Source organism: Mirounga leonina, unplaced genomic scaffold (genome assembly GCF_011800145.1).
Source record: "Mirounga leonina isolate KUSES-001 unplaced genomic scaffold, KU_Mleo_1.0 Mir_176, whole genome shotgun sequence".
Taxonomy (NCBI): Eukaryota; Metazoa; Chordata; class Mammalia; order Carnivora; family Phocidae; genus Mirounga; species Mirounga leonina.
The window spans coordinates 23329223-23343849 of NW_023270454.1; the positions used below are offsets into that span (position 1 = coordinate 23329223).

Sequence of the window (14627 nt, forward strand, 5' to 3'; positions counted from 1 at the left end):
TAGAAGTCAGGTTGCAATAATTCTGAATGAACTCAATGGGGCCTGAACTAGAATTGTTATCAGTTGGGATACAGAAAAGTAGAGAGATTTGAGATTAATTCTCCAAAGTAGTTGTTTCCTAGATTTTTCCCATTATGCTTAGTTTCTCTCTGTTAATTTTCCATACTTTCTTTTGGTATCTAGAGTTCTTTGTTGTATACCCTGCAGGACATACTGTATGTATGATAATACATACCAACAAAACATTGCTATGCTGAGAAATTATAAAATAAAGCTAAAATAACACACGGGGTGCCTGGATGGCTCAGACGGTTGAGCATCTGACTCTTGATTTTGGTTCAGGTCATGATATCAGGGTCCTGGGATAGAGCCCCTCGACGGGCTCCACGCTTAGCAGGGAGTCGCTTCCCCTATCCTCCTCCCTCTGCTCTTCCCCCTGCTTGTGCACACACGTGTGCTCTCTCTCTCTCTAAATAAATCTTTAAAAAAAAAAAAAAAGCCATTTGCTCTCTGTAAATTCTGCATCCCTTGAAATGTCCTAGTCTTCAAAACATACTAATTTCTTTTAATATGAACAGAAGCAATATTCCATATAGTCCTAAATCAGAGCATTCAAATACTGAAGAAAAACACGCTTGAGCTCTTATTCTGTTGCTATTCACTCCTGCAGTATCTTTAAGTAATCAGAGTCTATCAATAAGAGTCAACTTGATTAACCTAGCAGGTCTGGTTTTGTATCCTTGACCACTAGTCAAAGGCACTACAACATAACAGATATCCTCCCTGATCTCCCCACCTACCTACGTTTCTCCCTAAAAAGGAACCTTAGGAAGTGGTACAAAGAATCCTCAGTTCTATGAAAAGTATAGAAACTAGATATTCTAAGCTGCCTGGCTACATCTGTTCCTTGGAAAACCATGTATCTTTGGTAGGCAGATAGTTCACAAAAGGTGACAGTATCTAAAATGGTCCCCACTGATTCTTGTGTCTTGATAATCATGGCCTTGTGATCCTTGCGTGTGGCTGGCTAGACCTAGAGACTTCTAACAAATAAAATAGTACAATAGTGATGGATGTCATTCTGAAATTAAGTTTCAAAGACTGTCTTCTGTCCTAGCCATCCTCTCTTGCTCTATCTCTGAGCCTTTGCCCTGTCGGAACCAAGCTACCATGTTGTGAGTAGCCTATGGAGAGGCTCATGTGGCAAGGAATTGATGCCTCCAGCCACCAGGCAGCCACGACTTGAGGTCTGCCAACAGCCACATGAGTAAGCTCGGAAGCAAAACCTCTCCCTATCAAGTTCTGAGATGAATGTGGGCTGGTCAACATTTTACCTGTAGCTTTGTGAGAGACTCTGAGCCAGAAGCATTCAGTTAAGTGGCACTGCAATTCTTGACCAAAAATCTGTTTGTTTCAAACTGCTATGATGCCGTAGAATTTCTTATGCAGCAAAAGGTAATTAAAGCAGTATTTGATAACTGCTATTCATTATTAAGAAGCCACAGGCACCTGAAGTTCAAGTTAAGTACTGCTGGTACCTTTTCTACCATCTTGCTCACAGCTATCCCAGAAGTGTGAGTATCTTGTCACCAACCATCTCTCCAAAATATGGAACTCAACATTTCTGTATTGCTGGAAGTACTACTCTAGTGCAGGAAGATCAGCAGCATTTTAAGATGCTATTTGTGTTGGGCGCCTGGGTGGCTCAGTTGGTTAAGCGACTGCCTTCGGCTCAGGTCATGATCCTGGAGTCCCGGGATCGAGTCCTGCATCGGGCTCCCTGCTCGGCGGGGAGTCTGCTTCTCCCTCTGACCCTCCTCCCTCTCATGCTCTCTGTATCTCATTCTGTCTCAAATAAATAAATAAAATCTTAAAAAAAAAAAAAAAGATGCTATTTGTGTTTACGCCATTTAAATTAAATACGACTCATGGTCAATAATGCTGCTACTCAAAAAACTGACATCTATGACAGGCGTTAAGTAAGCCTGTTTCATAAAATACATTAGACACTACTAAAACTGTATATTTGTTTGCTTCTGGAGCCATAACGGTTACAATGATGACTTCTTCAAAATAAATGAGAAAAATCTGTTTAGAACACTGTCCAAGTAGAAAAAATTAAGTAATACCTTTCAATTCTGTACTATAAAAATGGAGCCTTGGCCAATAATGGGACCTCCTTAGAATAAGTTATTTAGGAATTATCATGTTGTTCAGTTTTATTCTTCCATAATTCCTTTATATTGTTGTTTCTGTAAATCAGTACATAAAATCCTGAAAATACCTGACAACATACAAAGATTCTAGGCTCATTGGCACAAGTACTTACAGTGAACCAAAGAATTTAGCCAAACTCTAAAGCAGTATTTCCTAAAATATTGCCATGTATACCACTAGCACTATATAAGCTGATTTTTGAGTCTCATAGACACAGAATTAAATCATCTTTAAGCAAGCTACTTTTTCCCCCCATTTTCTTTTGATCCTCTCTAATTACATTAAGAAGAAAACTTAGTTTAGTGCTTACTTAACAAGTCTTCCAACCTTTGCTAAATCTTTTCACCAAGGATAAAGCAAGCATGCCTGAGGCTCAGACTATCCATGAAAGGCAACAGTATTTACTTGTTTTTAATACAGACTAAATGTCTCCTTTAAAAAAAAAAAAAAAAAAAGGTACGTAAGGGAAATAGATTCTAAAAAAATATTAAGTAAATAATGCCACAGGTCAGTGGTTCTCATAGTGTGGTCCCTGAACAAGCAGCAATAGCATCAACGTTACCTGAAACTTGTTAGAAATGCAAAATTTTGACACTGCCCCAGATGTTCTGATGGAAAATTCTAGGGGAAAGAACAAACCGTTTTAATATGCCCTACAGGTATATCTCGTGTACACCTAAGTTTGTGAAATACTAGTAAAGACAGTAACAAAAAGTAATAACCATGTCAAAAGACATAGAAAAATTCATGAAAGTGATAAATAAATTAAAGTTTGAAAATTACTGTTTAAAGTGATACTACCATCCTAATAACCCTTATGAAAAAGGTCATTTTCTCTTCCAGAAAACTTCTAGCCAAATCATTGTGGAACAGCTAACCTTTACTAAATATGCCTTTAGGTTTTGGGTAAGGAATTAATATATAACAATGAACGTGCTGGTTTCTATCAGCTAGTGTGGAAATATATCTACCATTTATAAAAATGGTAAGGCTATTTTAAAATAGCTAAAATGATGACTTTTGTCTTTATAACTTCATTTTAAGTAATTTTTTATTTGTCTCTACAGCAGCTCCTGTGGACTCTCACAGGCCAAAGATGGAGGGGAGAATTGGCAAATTATAGTGTGGGCTGCTGACCAGAGAGGGGAGACTAAGGGACAGGAAGCAGAAAAGAAGGGGCATTTTATATACACATTTTGTATTCCTAAGAAGAAAATTTTGCTATGAATTCTTCACATCAAGAGTAGAAACCGGGGCGCCTGGGTGGCTCAGTTGGTTAAGCGACTGCCTTCGGCTCAGGTCATGATCCTGGAGTCGCCACAGGATCGAGTCCCGCATCGGGCTCCCTGCTCGGCAGGGAGTCTGCTTCTCCCTCTGACCCTCCTCCCTCTCATGCTCTCTGTCTCTCATTCTGTCTCAAATAAATAAATAAAATTAAAAAAAATAAAAAGAGTAGAAACCAACTTCCAGAATGGCATAAGGACCTACGAAAATCCACTCTTCCATAAAAGCAGAGAATAGTAACAAAACTTGTCAAAATCAACTTTTTCAGAAGTATGAAAATTAAACAAAGGCTTGAAAGAATCTGAGGAACATTCTCAAGAAAAATAGGCCAATCTCAGTAAGAACAACAAATCTGTGGTGCTGTAATGTGCCTAATCCATCGTCCTCTCGTCAGCTCTGCAACAGTGTTGAAGACCAATGGACTAGCAACTCATGGTAGTTGTAAAAGCCATGTTCCTAACGGCCACCAGAGAGATCAAATTTGGAGTTCCCCAAAACCTCCATCCCCAGAGAATTGCTACCATTTGACCTGACAGGCAGCATGCTAAGAAGCTTAAAGTTACATTGTCTTTACATAATCTGACTCAGAGCTCTCTCTGTAGGAACAGCTATATCCCCAAGTTTTTCTTGAAAATAATCAGCAGCAATTATCTAACATAGCAGCTGCCTCGATGATATTACCAGCTGGGGGCTAACAAAAGGTAGACCAAAAAAAATTTAAAGGAAAACTGGGGAATGGAAGGTCCACAGACGACTTGAAAGCTAGCCCGAACGTATTCCTGGGAATCTAGAATGCCATATGCACATGCAGGACTATGTTCATGCTAAGGAGAGACCTGAGCAGGTCCTAATCTCTCACCTCTGGCTAACCCTGAGGCTCTATGCAAACAAGAAATGAAGTCTAAGTAAACTGCATCCTGGTGTGTCAAAGGCATGCCCAATAGATTCATAGAGCCCCTCAGCATAGGGTGAGAGACTTATTAGCTAAAGGCATTTAAAGAACTCTCTGTTCAAACATTAGCTGACCACCAACTGAGCAGAAACATCAACGGCCACACACAACAAACAGACTTTACAAAATCAGTCTAGGAAAGTCACAAAGCAAACAACAAGAGCAAACCTAATTGACTATAGACGCTGGAGGTGTCTATTTAACAGAGTTTTCACACTGTGTTATTGAAACTGTCCAATTTTCAACCAAAAATTATGAGACACACAACGAAAAGGGAAAGTATGGCCCATATTCCGGGATTAAAAATAGCATCCAATAGAAACTTCCTAAGGAAGCCCAGACAGTTGGACCTACTCAACAAGGACTTGAATTCACCTATAATAAACATACAAAGAACTAAAGAAAACTGTATCTAAAAAATTCAAGGAAATTATGAGAACGTTTCACCAATAAAGAGACAGAAATTACAATGATGAGCCAAGTACAAGTTCTAGAGTTGAAAGATACAATAATAAAAATGAAAAATTTACTAGAAAGATTCAATAGCAGTTTTGCTGGCAGAAAAAAGAATCCACAAACATAAGAGCAAGTTAGCTGAAATTATCCAGTCTGAGCAACAAAAAGTGGAAAGGAAAGAAAAATGAAGAGTCTCAGACACCAAAAAAATTTAAAGGAAAACTGGGGAATGGAAGGTCCACAGACGACTTGAAAGCTAGCCCGAACATATTCGGCACTACGAAGAACACCAGCATATGTATAATGGGAGTCACAGGAGGAGAGGAAAGGACAGAAAAGATAGATATCTGGAAAAATAATGGCTAAAAACTCATTTTGATGAAAAACACTGAGCTACGCAGACAAGAAGCGTAACAAACTCCATGTAGGATGAAATCCATGTAGGATAAACTCAGAAATCCCCACCTACTAGACATACGAGTCAAACTATTCAAAGACAAAGAACAACTTTAAAGTATCAAGAGAAAAGCAACTCACTGCATTCAGTAAGATAAATAGCTGAATTCTCGTTAGAAACCATGCAGGCCTTGGGGCGCCTGGGTGGCTCAATCGTTAAGTGTCTGCCTTCGGCTCGGGTCATGATCCCAGGGTCCTGGGATTGAGCCCTGCATCGGGCTCCCTGCTCAGGCGGAAGCCTGCTTCTCCCTCTCCCATTCCCCCTGCCTATGTTCCCTCTCTCGCTGTCTCTCTTTCCATCAAATAAATAAATAAAATCTTTAAAAAAAAAGAAACCATGCAGGCCACAAAGCTGAGGGATGACATATTTAAAGTGTTGAATAGAAAGACTGAACCAAGAATTCTGTATGCAGGAATTCTATATTCTAAAGTTTCCTTCAAAAATAAGGGAGAAATTAAGACATTCTCAGATAATCAAAACTTAGAGAATCTCTCACTTTCAGACCTGCCTTATAAGAAATACTAAAGGGAGTTCTGAAATGAAAGGCTGAAATGAAAGGACAGTGAATAGCAATCTGAATCCACATGAAGAAATAAGGGGCACCAGTAAAAAAAAGGTAATTACACAGGTAAATATACAAGACAGTAAAAATGCACTTTTGTGTGTATTCTCATAAGACAACTGCATAAAAACAATCATTGTAAAACTGTGTTTATGGGATTATAATGTATAAAGATGTAATTTCTAGGCAATAATAGTACAAAGAAGGAAGAATGGAGCCACAACGGAGCAAATTTTTTGTATACTATTGAAATTAACTTTGCATTAATCCGAAACAAGATTGTTTTAAGATTTAGTTGTAATTTTCAGAGCAACAACTAAGAAATAACAAAAAATATATAGTGATCTCCACTTTACTAGATGATTTCCAAATTACTAAATCAAATTACTAAATCAATTCTCAGCTCTCACATCAATCAAGAGCAAATGACATAGCTTGATCACCACCTTCTCTTCGAAACACAATCTTCTTTTTCCTCTTTCTCAGTCTCACTTGTTGGATCCTTTTTCCAACCTCTAAATGATGGAGGCCTCTGGGATCAATCCTTGGCCCCCTTCTCTTTTCTAGCTACATTTACTCATTAGATAATCTTATGTAGTGTCATCACTTACCGTCCCATCTAGAAGCTGATGACTCCCAAATTTGTGTTGCATCCCTAATCAATCTCCTGAACACCAGACCCAACATATCCAACTGCCCATTTTCTATCTCCTTCTAAATATCTAATAGACTAACGGTACTTTAACCTATATGTCCAATATATAACTACATAGCTCCTTCCCTCACATCTTTTAGCTCTCTGCTCCAATATGAACTTCTTCAGATAAGCTACACATGACTATTCTATGTAAAACAGAACCACTTTGTCACTCTCCATCCCATAATTCTTTTTCCTTTTTCTTCATTGTACTCATCACAACCTATTTAAGTGTATGTTTCTGCTTCAGGTAAGCTCTAGAAGAAATGAATCCTTGTTCACTGTTTTACCTTCAGGGCATTGAACATACTTAACATTTATTAGAGAGAAGGGAATATTGATGAAAGATAAATGTTAATGGGCTTTACACCAATGCATAATACAAATGATAAAAAGATACTTACTTTTCCTTTTTTTCTTGTTTGTGGGCCTCTCTTGTAATTTGAGCTGCTTTTCTACTATATGGATGGATGACTTTTTTTTCCCGTCCTACAAGTTTTCCCTTTAGGGCTTTAGGCTAAAATTAGGAAAATACATGACACACATAGTCAGATATGGAAGTGATTTCAGTTAAAAAATTTCCTTTAGAAATAAATTTAAAAAACAGTAATATAAGAAATACCATAAGCCAGAAACACTACTCTAGGAATTAGGAGATAAGCCAGACCCGTTAAATGATTGGAACAGCATTGGTTTCCATTGTCATAATAGAAATGATGTATTCGAAACTACTCTTCAGTGATATAAGAAAATAAAGAAAGGCACAGAAAAGGTCAATAAACCCAGCTCTTCAACTCTTACTATCTTCAAAGTAGGTAAGTGAATGCAGGTAGTGAGAAGACAGAGTTAAAAATTTGTGTTACAGTTAAAAAAGCTGGGGAAGTGGAAGGAATGTAGGATGTTCACGGGAGCTTGACTGCAGAAATTGCACATGGAACAGAGTCGGCACTGAATCAAACAAAATCAAAGCTGGGTTCATAGAAAAACAGGAATAGAGGAAATAATACAAGCCATCTCAAAATTAGCACACCCAAAAAAGAACAAATTATTTTCCCATTCAAACCTTATACCAGTTAACAAGGTCCCAATTCATTCGGCACACTGAACTAGACATTTAACTCTTTATTCCTACATAATTCTATATTTTATCATACCTGTTTTTATTTTGGAATTAGGTTTGACTTCCTATAAGAGAAGCCCAAAGTAATAATGGTGTAACCGGATAAAGTTTAGTTCTCTCATGTAAGAAGTAGGAGCTGGAGGCTCTGCTTCACAAAGTCCTCAGAGATCCAGGCTCCTTCCATCTACTATCCTGAGGCTATAACCTCCTGTATGTCTGTATAGCTCAAGATGACTTAATAACAGGGGTGCCTGGGTGGCTCAGATGGTTGGGCGTCTGCCTTTGGCTCGGGTCGTGATCTCAGGGTCCTGGGATCGAGTCCCGCATCGGGCTTCCTGCTCCTTGGGAGCCTGCTTCTCCCTCTGCCTCTCTCTCTCTCTCTCTGTCTCTCATGAATAAATGAATAAAATCTTTAAAAAAAAAAAAAGATGACTTAATAACAAGTCTAAACTTCAGCCAGAGAGAAGTAGAAAAGAAAATCAAAAAGCACACCCCTTTCCTTTAAGAGCAAGATATCAGGAAGCTGGAGTCTTCTGTTTACAACCCATTGATCAAAATTTAATCAGGGGGTTATGTAAAGGAGAGTAGTAAATATAATTGTTATTCTCAGAAAAAAATACATTGTTACAAAAGAAAAGATTCTAGTTGGGGACAACTGGCCGTCTCTAACATACCTAATCTCAAAAAGGTTCTTAGAACCTTCTCTTCAAAACTATTGTCATTGCCTTAATTCAGCCTCATGATTTTTCATGATTAGGATGGCCTTTAGATTCTCACTGCTCATTCTTTTTTCATGGAAGTCGCAAAGCTTATTTTTCTACAACATTTATCTGGTAAAGTCCTTCTCCCCTGCTAACGAGCTCACAGTTACGTCCCAAATCCTTAACGTGGAAAACAATCTACCCCCAACCTACGTCTCCAGCATTATTTCTTACTCTTCAAAACATCCTTCATCCCGTTCTTACTGAACTTCTCCCCCATTTCCAGAACACACCATGCTGTTTTGTAACTTCTGAAAACTGCACTGGTTACCTCTGCCTGAAAAATCCTTTTCTCCTTCCTTGTCTTTTCATAAAATACAACTCAGAGTCACTTCCTCTGTAAAACTTTTGGCAGAATTAATTATAATGACCACCAATTCCTCATTCACACATGTATTCATTCCTTCAACTAATAGTCACTGAAATACACCAACAAATATTTACTGCTCACTTCTTGATACACCTAGCCAAGATAACTGCCACTCTGAAACCCAGAATGGCACTGGAAGGTGGTTACAGGTATAGAAGAATAATGTGAAACCATCATAGAACAATACAGGCAAGCTTTGTTTTACTGTGTGTCACAGTGTGGGGGTCTTGTTTCGTTTGTTTACAAACCCGGTTTGTGGCAACCCGGCATGGAGCAAGTCTATGGACACCACTTTCCCATCAGCATTTGCTTACTTCATGTCTCTATGTCACATTTCACTAATTCTTGCAATATTTCAAACTTCATTATTATTACTATATTTATTATGGAGCTCTGTGATCAGTGATCTTTAATGTTACTCTTGTAATTGTTCTGGAGCCCCATGAACTGTGTCCATATAGGCAAACTTCATCAATAAATGCTGTGTGTGTCCCTACGATTCTCACTGACCAGCCATCTCCCATCCATCTCCCTCTCCTCAGGTCTATTTCCTGAGACAAAACAGTATACAAATTACACCAATTACTAACCCTACAGTTGCTTCCACGTGTTCAAGTGAAAGAAGTCGTACATCTCCCACTTTAAATCAAAACCTAGAGATGATTAAGCTTGGTGAGGATGGCATGTCCAAAGCTGAGATAGGCCAAAAAGTTAGGCCTCTCTCTTGTGCCAGTTAGCCAAGTTGTGAAGGCAAAGGAAAGTTCTTGAAGGAAATTTAAAGTGCTATTCCAGTGAACGCAAGAATGATAAGAAAGCAAAACATCCTTAATGCTGATAAAGAGAAAGTTTTGAGTGGTCTGGATAGATCACACCAGCCACAACATTCCCTTGAGCCAAAGCCTAATCCAGAGAAAGGCCCACCTCTCTTCAATTCTATGAAGGCCAAAAGAGGTGAGGAAGCTGCGGAAAAAATTTGAAGCTAGCAGAGGTTGGTTCATGAGGTTTAAGGAAAGGGGCAGTCTCCAAAAGTGTAAAGTAAAACAGCAAGTGCTGATGTAGAAGCTGCAGCAAGTTATTCAGAAAAATCTAGCTAAGATAATGAAGGTGACTACACTAAACAAGATTTTCAATGTATATAATATACCCTCCTACCAGAAGATGCCATCTAGGACTTTCAGAACTAGAAAGGAGAAGCCAATGCCTGGCTTCAAAACTTCAAAAGACAAACTCTCTTGTTAGGGGCTAATGCAGATGGTAACTTTAAGCTGAAACTAGTGTTCATTTACCATCCCCAAAATCCTACGGCCCTTAAGAATTATGGGAGATCTACTCTGCCTGTGCTCTATAAATGGAACCACAAAGTTTGGTTGATAGCACTTTTTTTTTTTTTTAAAGATTTTATTTATTTATTTGACAGAGAAAGACACAGCGAGAGAGGGAACACAAACGGGGAGTGGGAGAGGGAGAAGCAGACTCCCTGCCGAGCAGGGAGCCCGATGCGGGACTCGATCCCGGGACTCCAGGATCATGACCTGAGCCGAAGGCAGTCGCTTAACCAACTGAGCCACCTAGGCGCCCGATAGCACATGTTTATAACATGGTTTACTGAATATCTGAAGCCCAATGTTGAGACCTACTGCTAAGAAAAACAGATTCATTTAAAATATGACTGTTCAATGACAATGCACCTGGTCACCCAAGAGCTCCAATGGAGACAAACAATGGGATTAATGTTGTTTTCATGCCTGCTAACACAACATCCATTTTGTAGCTCATGGATCAAGGAAATTTTGACATTTGAGTCTTATTTGAAAAAAAAAATTTCATTTTATAAGGCTATAGCTGCCATATACAGTGATTCCTCTAATGAATCTGGGCAAAGTAAATTCCTGAAAGCCTTCAGAAAAGGATTCACCATTCTAGATGCCATGAAGAACATTCATGATTCCTGGGAAGAGGCCAAAATATAATAAGAATGGGAGTTTAGAAGAAGTTGATTCCAACCTTCATAAATGACTTCAAGGGTTTCAAGACTTTACGAGGAAGGAGGAAGGAAGTGCAGATGTGGTGGACATGGCAAGAGAATAGAATTGAAGTACAGCCTCAAAATATCACTGAATTTTGCTACAATCTCATTATAAAACTTAAATGGGTAAGGAGTTGCTTCTTACAGATGAACAAACTACTACATCTACTTTTGATGAAGATGCTGTGAAGACTGTTGAAATGACAGCAAAGGATTCAAAATATTACATCAACATAGTTGATAAAGCAGTGGCAGGGTTTGGGATGACTGACTCCAATTCTGAAAGAAGTTCTACCGTGGGTAAAATGCTATCAAACAGCACTGCATGCTACAGAGAAACTGTTTGTGAAAGGAAGAGTCAATTGATGTGGCAAACCTCATTATTGTCTCATTTTAAGAAACTGTCACAGCCACCCCAACCTTCAGCAACTTCTACCCTCGTCCGCAGCCTGAGGCAAAAGCCCCAAGCAAAAAGAGTACAACTTGCAGAAAACTCAGATGGTTAGCATTTTTAGCAATAAACTATTTTTTATTAAGGTATTCACATTGTTTTTTAGATAGATGCTACTGCACACTTAATAGTCTACAGTATAGTGTAAATAAAATTTCTCGATGCATTGGCAAACCAAAAAGTCATCTGACTTGCTTTATTGTGATATTCGCTTTACTGGGGAAGTCTGGAACTAAACCCACAATATCTCTAAGATATGTCTGTATGTGCATTTTTTTGTGTTATTCTCTGCACATGTGGGGTGGGGGGTGCAAGAAAGAAAGGTATGATAAGGATTTTTTGTACATGAAGTTTACCTAGCAAACATGAATCAATAAAAACATTTCAGAACCCATGGTAGGTTGCCTCTAAGATTCTCACAATAAATTCCACCTCTGGATATTCATGTCTAAGTATAATCTCCTCCCCTAGAGTGTGGACCTAGTGACTTACTTTTAATGAATAACATTTAGCAAATGGAGGAACTACCAATCCTGAGATTAGGTTTTGTAAGGACTCTGGCTTCCATCTTGCCTATTGTCTTTTGCTCTCTCACTAGGCTAGCTCTGATGGAACCCAACTATCCTGCAATAAGCTGTCCCACGGAGAGGCCTATCTAACAAACAAATGAGACAGGCCGCCACCCTACAGCAGTGAAGAACTGAGGCCCTGAGTCCAGTCATCTACTAGGAGATAAATCCTACAAAAAACCATGTGAGTGAGCTGGGAAGTGCATGCTTCCCAGTTGTGCCTGGATGAAACCACTGCCTCAGATTAAACCTTGATCACAACCTTGTGAGAAATCTTGAAGCCGAGGACCCAGATAAGCCATGCCTCATTCCTGACTCATAGAAACGGAGATAATTAATGTTGTTTTTTTAAATCACTAAACTCTACTGAAAGAAGTTTAGAGTAACTGATATAAAAAACTGGAAAACCTCCAGTACCAAGCTGAGCTTAAACTCAAGAAAGGGCACAGCAGGGCCACTGGTGATGTACCAGAGAACTGAAAATGGCAGCAAATGTGCCAGTGAAATATCCTCCTACCATACAGCCTGATAAAGTGAAATTCTGATACTCAAGGAAAACTACATTCAAATGCCAACCAACGCCCAATCATATCTAATGTTTCAGTGTTCCACTCTTGAAACGGAAAAGCTATGAAAGAAAATTATCTTATAAAGGGTTGGAAATAACACAAGTGCAGTGATAAGCGAAAAGAGTAAAATTATACATATACAAACGTGTCTGATCTAAGGCAAAAAAACCGTATAGATGTGAAAGACAAAAATGACAGGCATACAACAAAAAGAAGAAAAAGGAAAAAGAACAAAGAGAATAAAAGACCTTGTGGCCAGAGTATCATAACTTTTTACCAGATTGTAAACTTTTTTACATTGTTGTTTTTATTAAAAACTGGTTGAAAATGAATAGGAAACATTTTCCTATTCAAGAATTATTCTAATGAATATTAATAAATTTTAAAAAAAGCAAGAAGAAACAACAACCGTGTTGGAATACAACATAAGTGGTAACTGTAAAGAAAAGCAAGGGAATTATATAAATTTTTTTTTTTTTTAAGATTTTATTTATTTATTTGAGACAGAGAGAATGAGAGAGACAGAGAGCACATGAGAGGGAGGAGGGTCAGAGGGAGAAGCAGACTCCCTGCCGAGCAGGGAGCCCGATGCGGGACTCGATCCCGGGACTCCAGGATCATGACCTGAGCCGAAGGCAGTTGCTTAACCAACTGAGCAAGGGAATTATAAATACAAAATTTAGATACTGTTTACCTGAGGGCTCCTGAACGTTACAGATCCATGGAAGGAGACACAGAATCTTTCAGAAGTTTTATTTCTTAAACTGGATAATGGATAAACGAGAGTTCCTTACACTACTAATCTTTATACTTCACTATGTTATGTAAACACTCTTTTGCATCTAGTCAATTTTTAATAAAAACAGAATAGTTTGAGCGTCCTGGAGGGAACGGGGGGGGGGGACATGGAGGATTTGGGGAGCGAGCACATCACTGGAGGGCGGCGACAGGACACCAAGAAAGAAGAGATTGAGCCTAAGCAGTCTAAACCCGCAAGAGGTGGCACACCGGTATGGAGGCAACACTTTCCCAAGTTTTGCCGACCTTCCCCCCCACCATCCTCCCGCCCCCCACATACTAGTGAGTAGCAAGTAAATGTAAACGTGAGTCTTTTCCCGAGGGACAGGGCACTCTGTGAACACTTCAGACCCCAGAAGTTGAACTTCAAGGTCCAGACGCGGGGCCAGGCGGCCACCTCGGGCCTGTCCTGCCCTGCCCCCCCCCCCCCCCCCCCAGTGTACGGACCAGTAGAACCCTAAGTAGCCCCGGTCCCCTCTCCTAGTATCCCAAGACCGCCCCCTCCCCTCCAGTCTGCCCCAGGGGGGCCTTCCAGAGAGCCAAGCGGGTTCAGGGGAGCGGGAGGGGGCCCACCATGGTGACGTCCTCACGGCCCTGCAGGACCTCGGCAGCCCAGATGAGGGAAACACCAACAACCGCTTCAGCTCCGAGGAAAAGTCCAGCGTAAACCCACGTGGTTGCCGGAGAAGACCGGGCCGGGCCGACCGGAAAGGGCGGGGCAGGTACGTCTCTCTGAAACGTCCCCGGGAAACCAAGACCATGTCTTTTCATCCCGTATTAGACTTTTCGGCCCCGGACCAGCCGGCAGCTTCCTGGCCGGCTTGCCAGAAACGGTGGGAGGGAGCCTGGGACGGGAGGGTGAACTTGGCCCAGCGCCCAGGGTGACGCCTAGCCTTTGAGCTGGGCTTGCCGATGCGAGACGCGCCTGGCTAGTGGGGTCCCAGGCCCGGGCGCTGATCTCCCGCATCATCGGCCCTGGTGCACAGCCCCCAGCTGACCAGCATCTCCCGCCGAGGCTGGAGGTTCTTGCCTCGCAGAGTTTGCCCCCTCCGCGTTAGGCTGTTAGGAGATGGCCCACGTCCTAGCAGGGCAGAAGGCCCTCTGCTCGCCTCCGTTACCTGGAGCAAGGCTTTGCCCTGAGTCTCAGTTTCTTCACCCACTAAGGGCCCTTCTACAGATCCAAGGCCCCTTGCAACCTAGTTTTTTTGTTTTCTTCTCGCAGTGTGTAAGAGTCTGTGTTTTACCTGTATTTGTTAGGATTCCACAGACCGTATATGCGTTCAACAAATACGTGATTGTCTACTGTGTGCCAGGCTTTGGGGATACTCCGAGTGTTGG

General features: G+C 40.5%; 1 protein-coding gene across 3 annotated transcripts in view; it reads right to left on the reverse strand.

The window, feature by feature from the left end:
- Positions 1 to 14075, reverse strand: part of TMA16 (translation machinery associated 16 homolog) — an 80165-nt gene extending 66090 nt beyond the window's left edge. For all 3 annotated transcript variants that reach the window (XM_035022778.1, XM_035022777.1, XM_035022776.1), the window contains exons 1-2: positions 13863 to 14075; positions 7030 to 7142 (exon numbers count right to left, since the gene is read on the reverse strand). In XM_035022778.1, the coding sequence (XP_034878669.1) occupies positions 7030 to 7142; positions 13863 to 14060 (311 nt within the window). In that variant the 5' untranslated portion in view covers positions 14061 to 14075. The remainder of the gene's footprint in view (positions 1 to 7029; positions 7143 to 13862) is intronic.
- Positions 14076 to 14627: the final 552 nt, after the last annotated feature.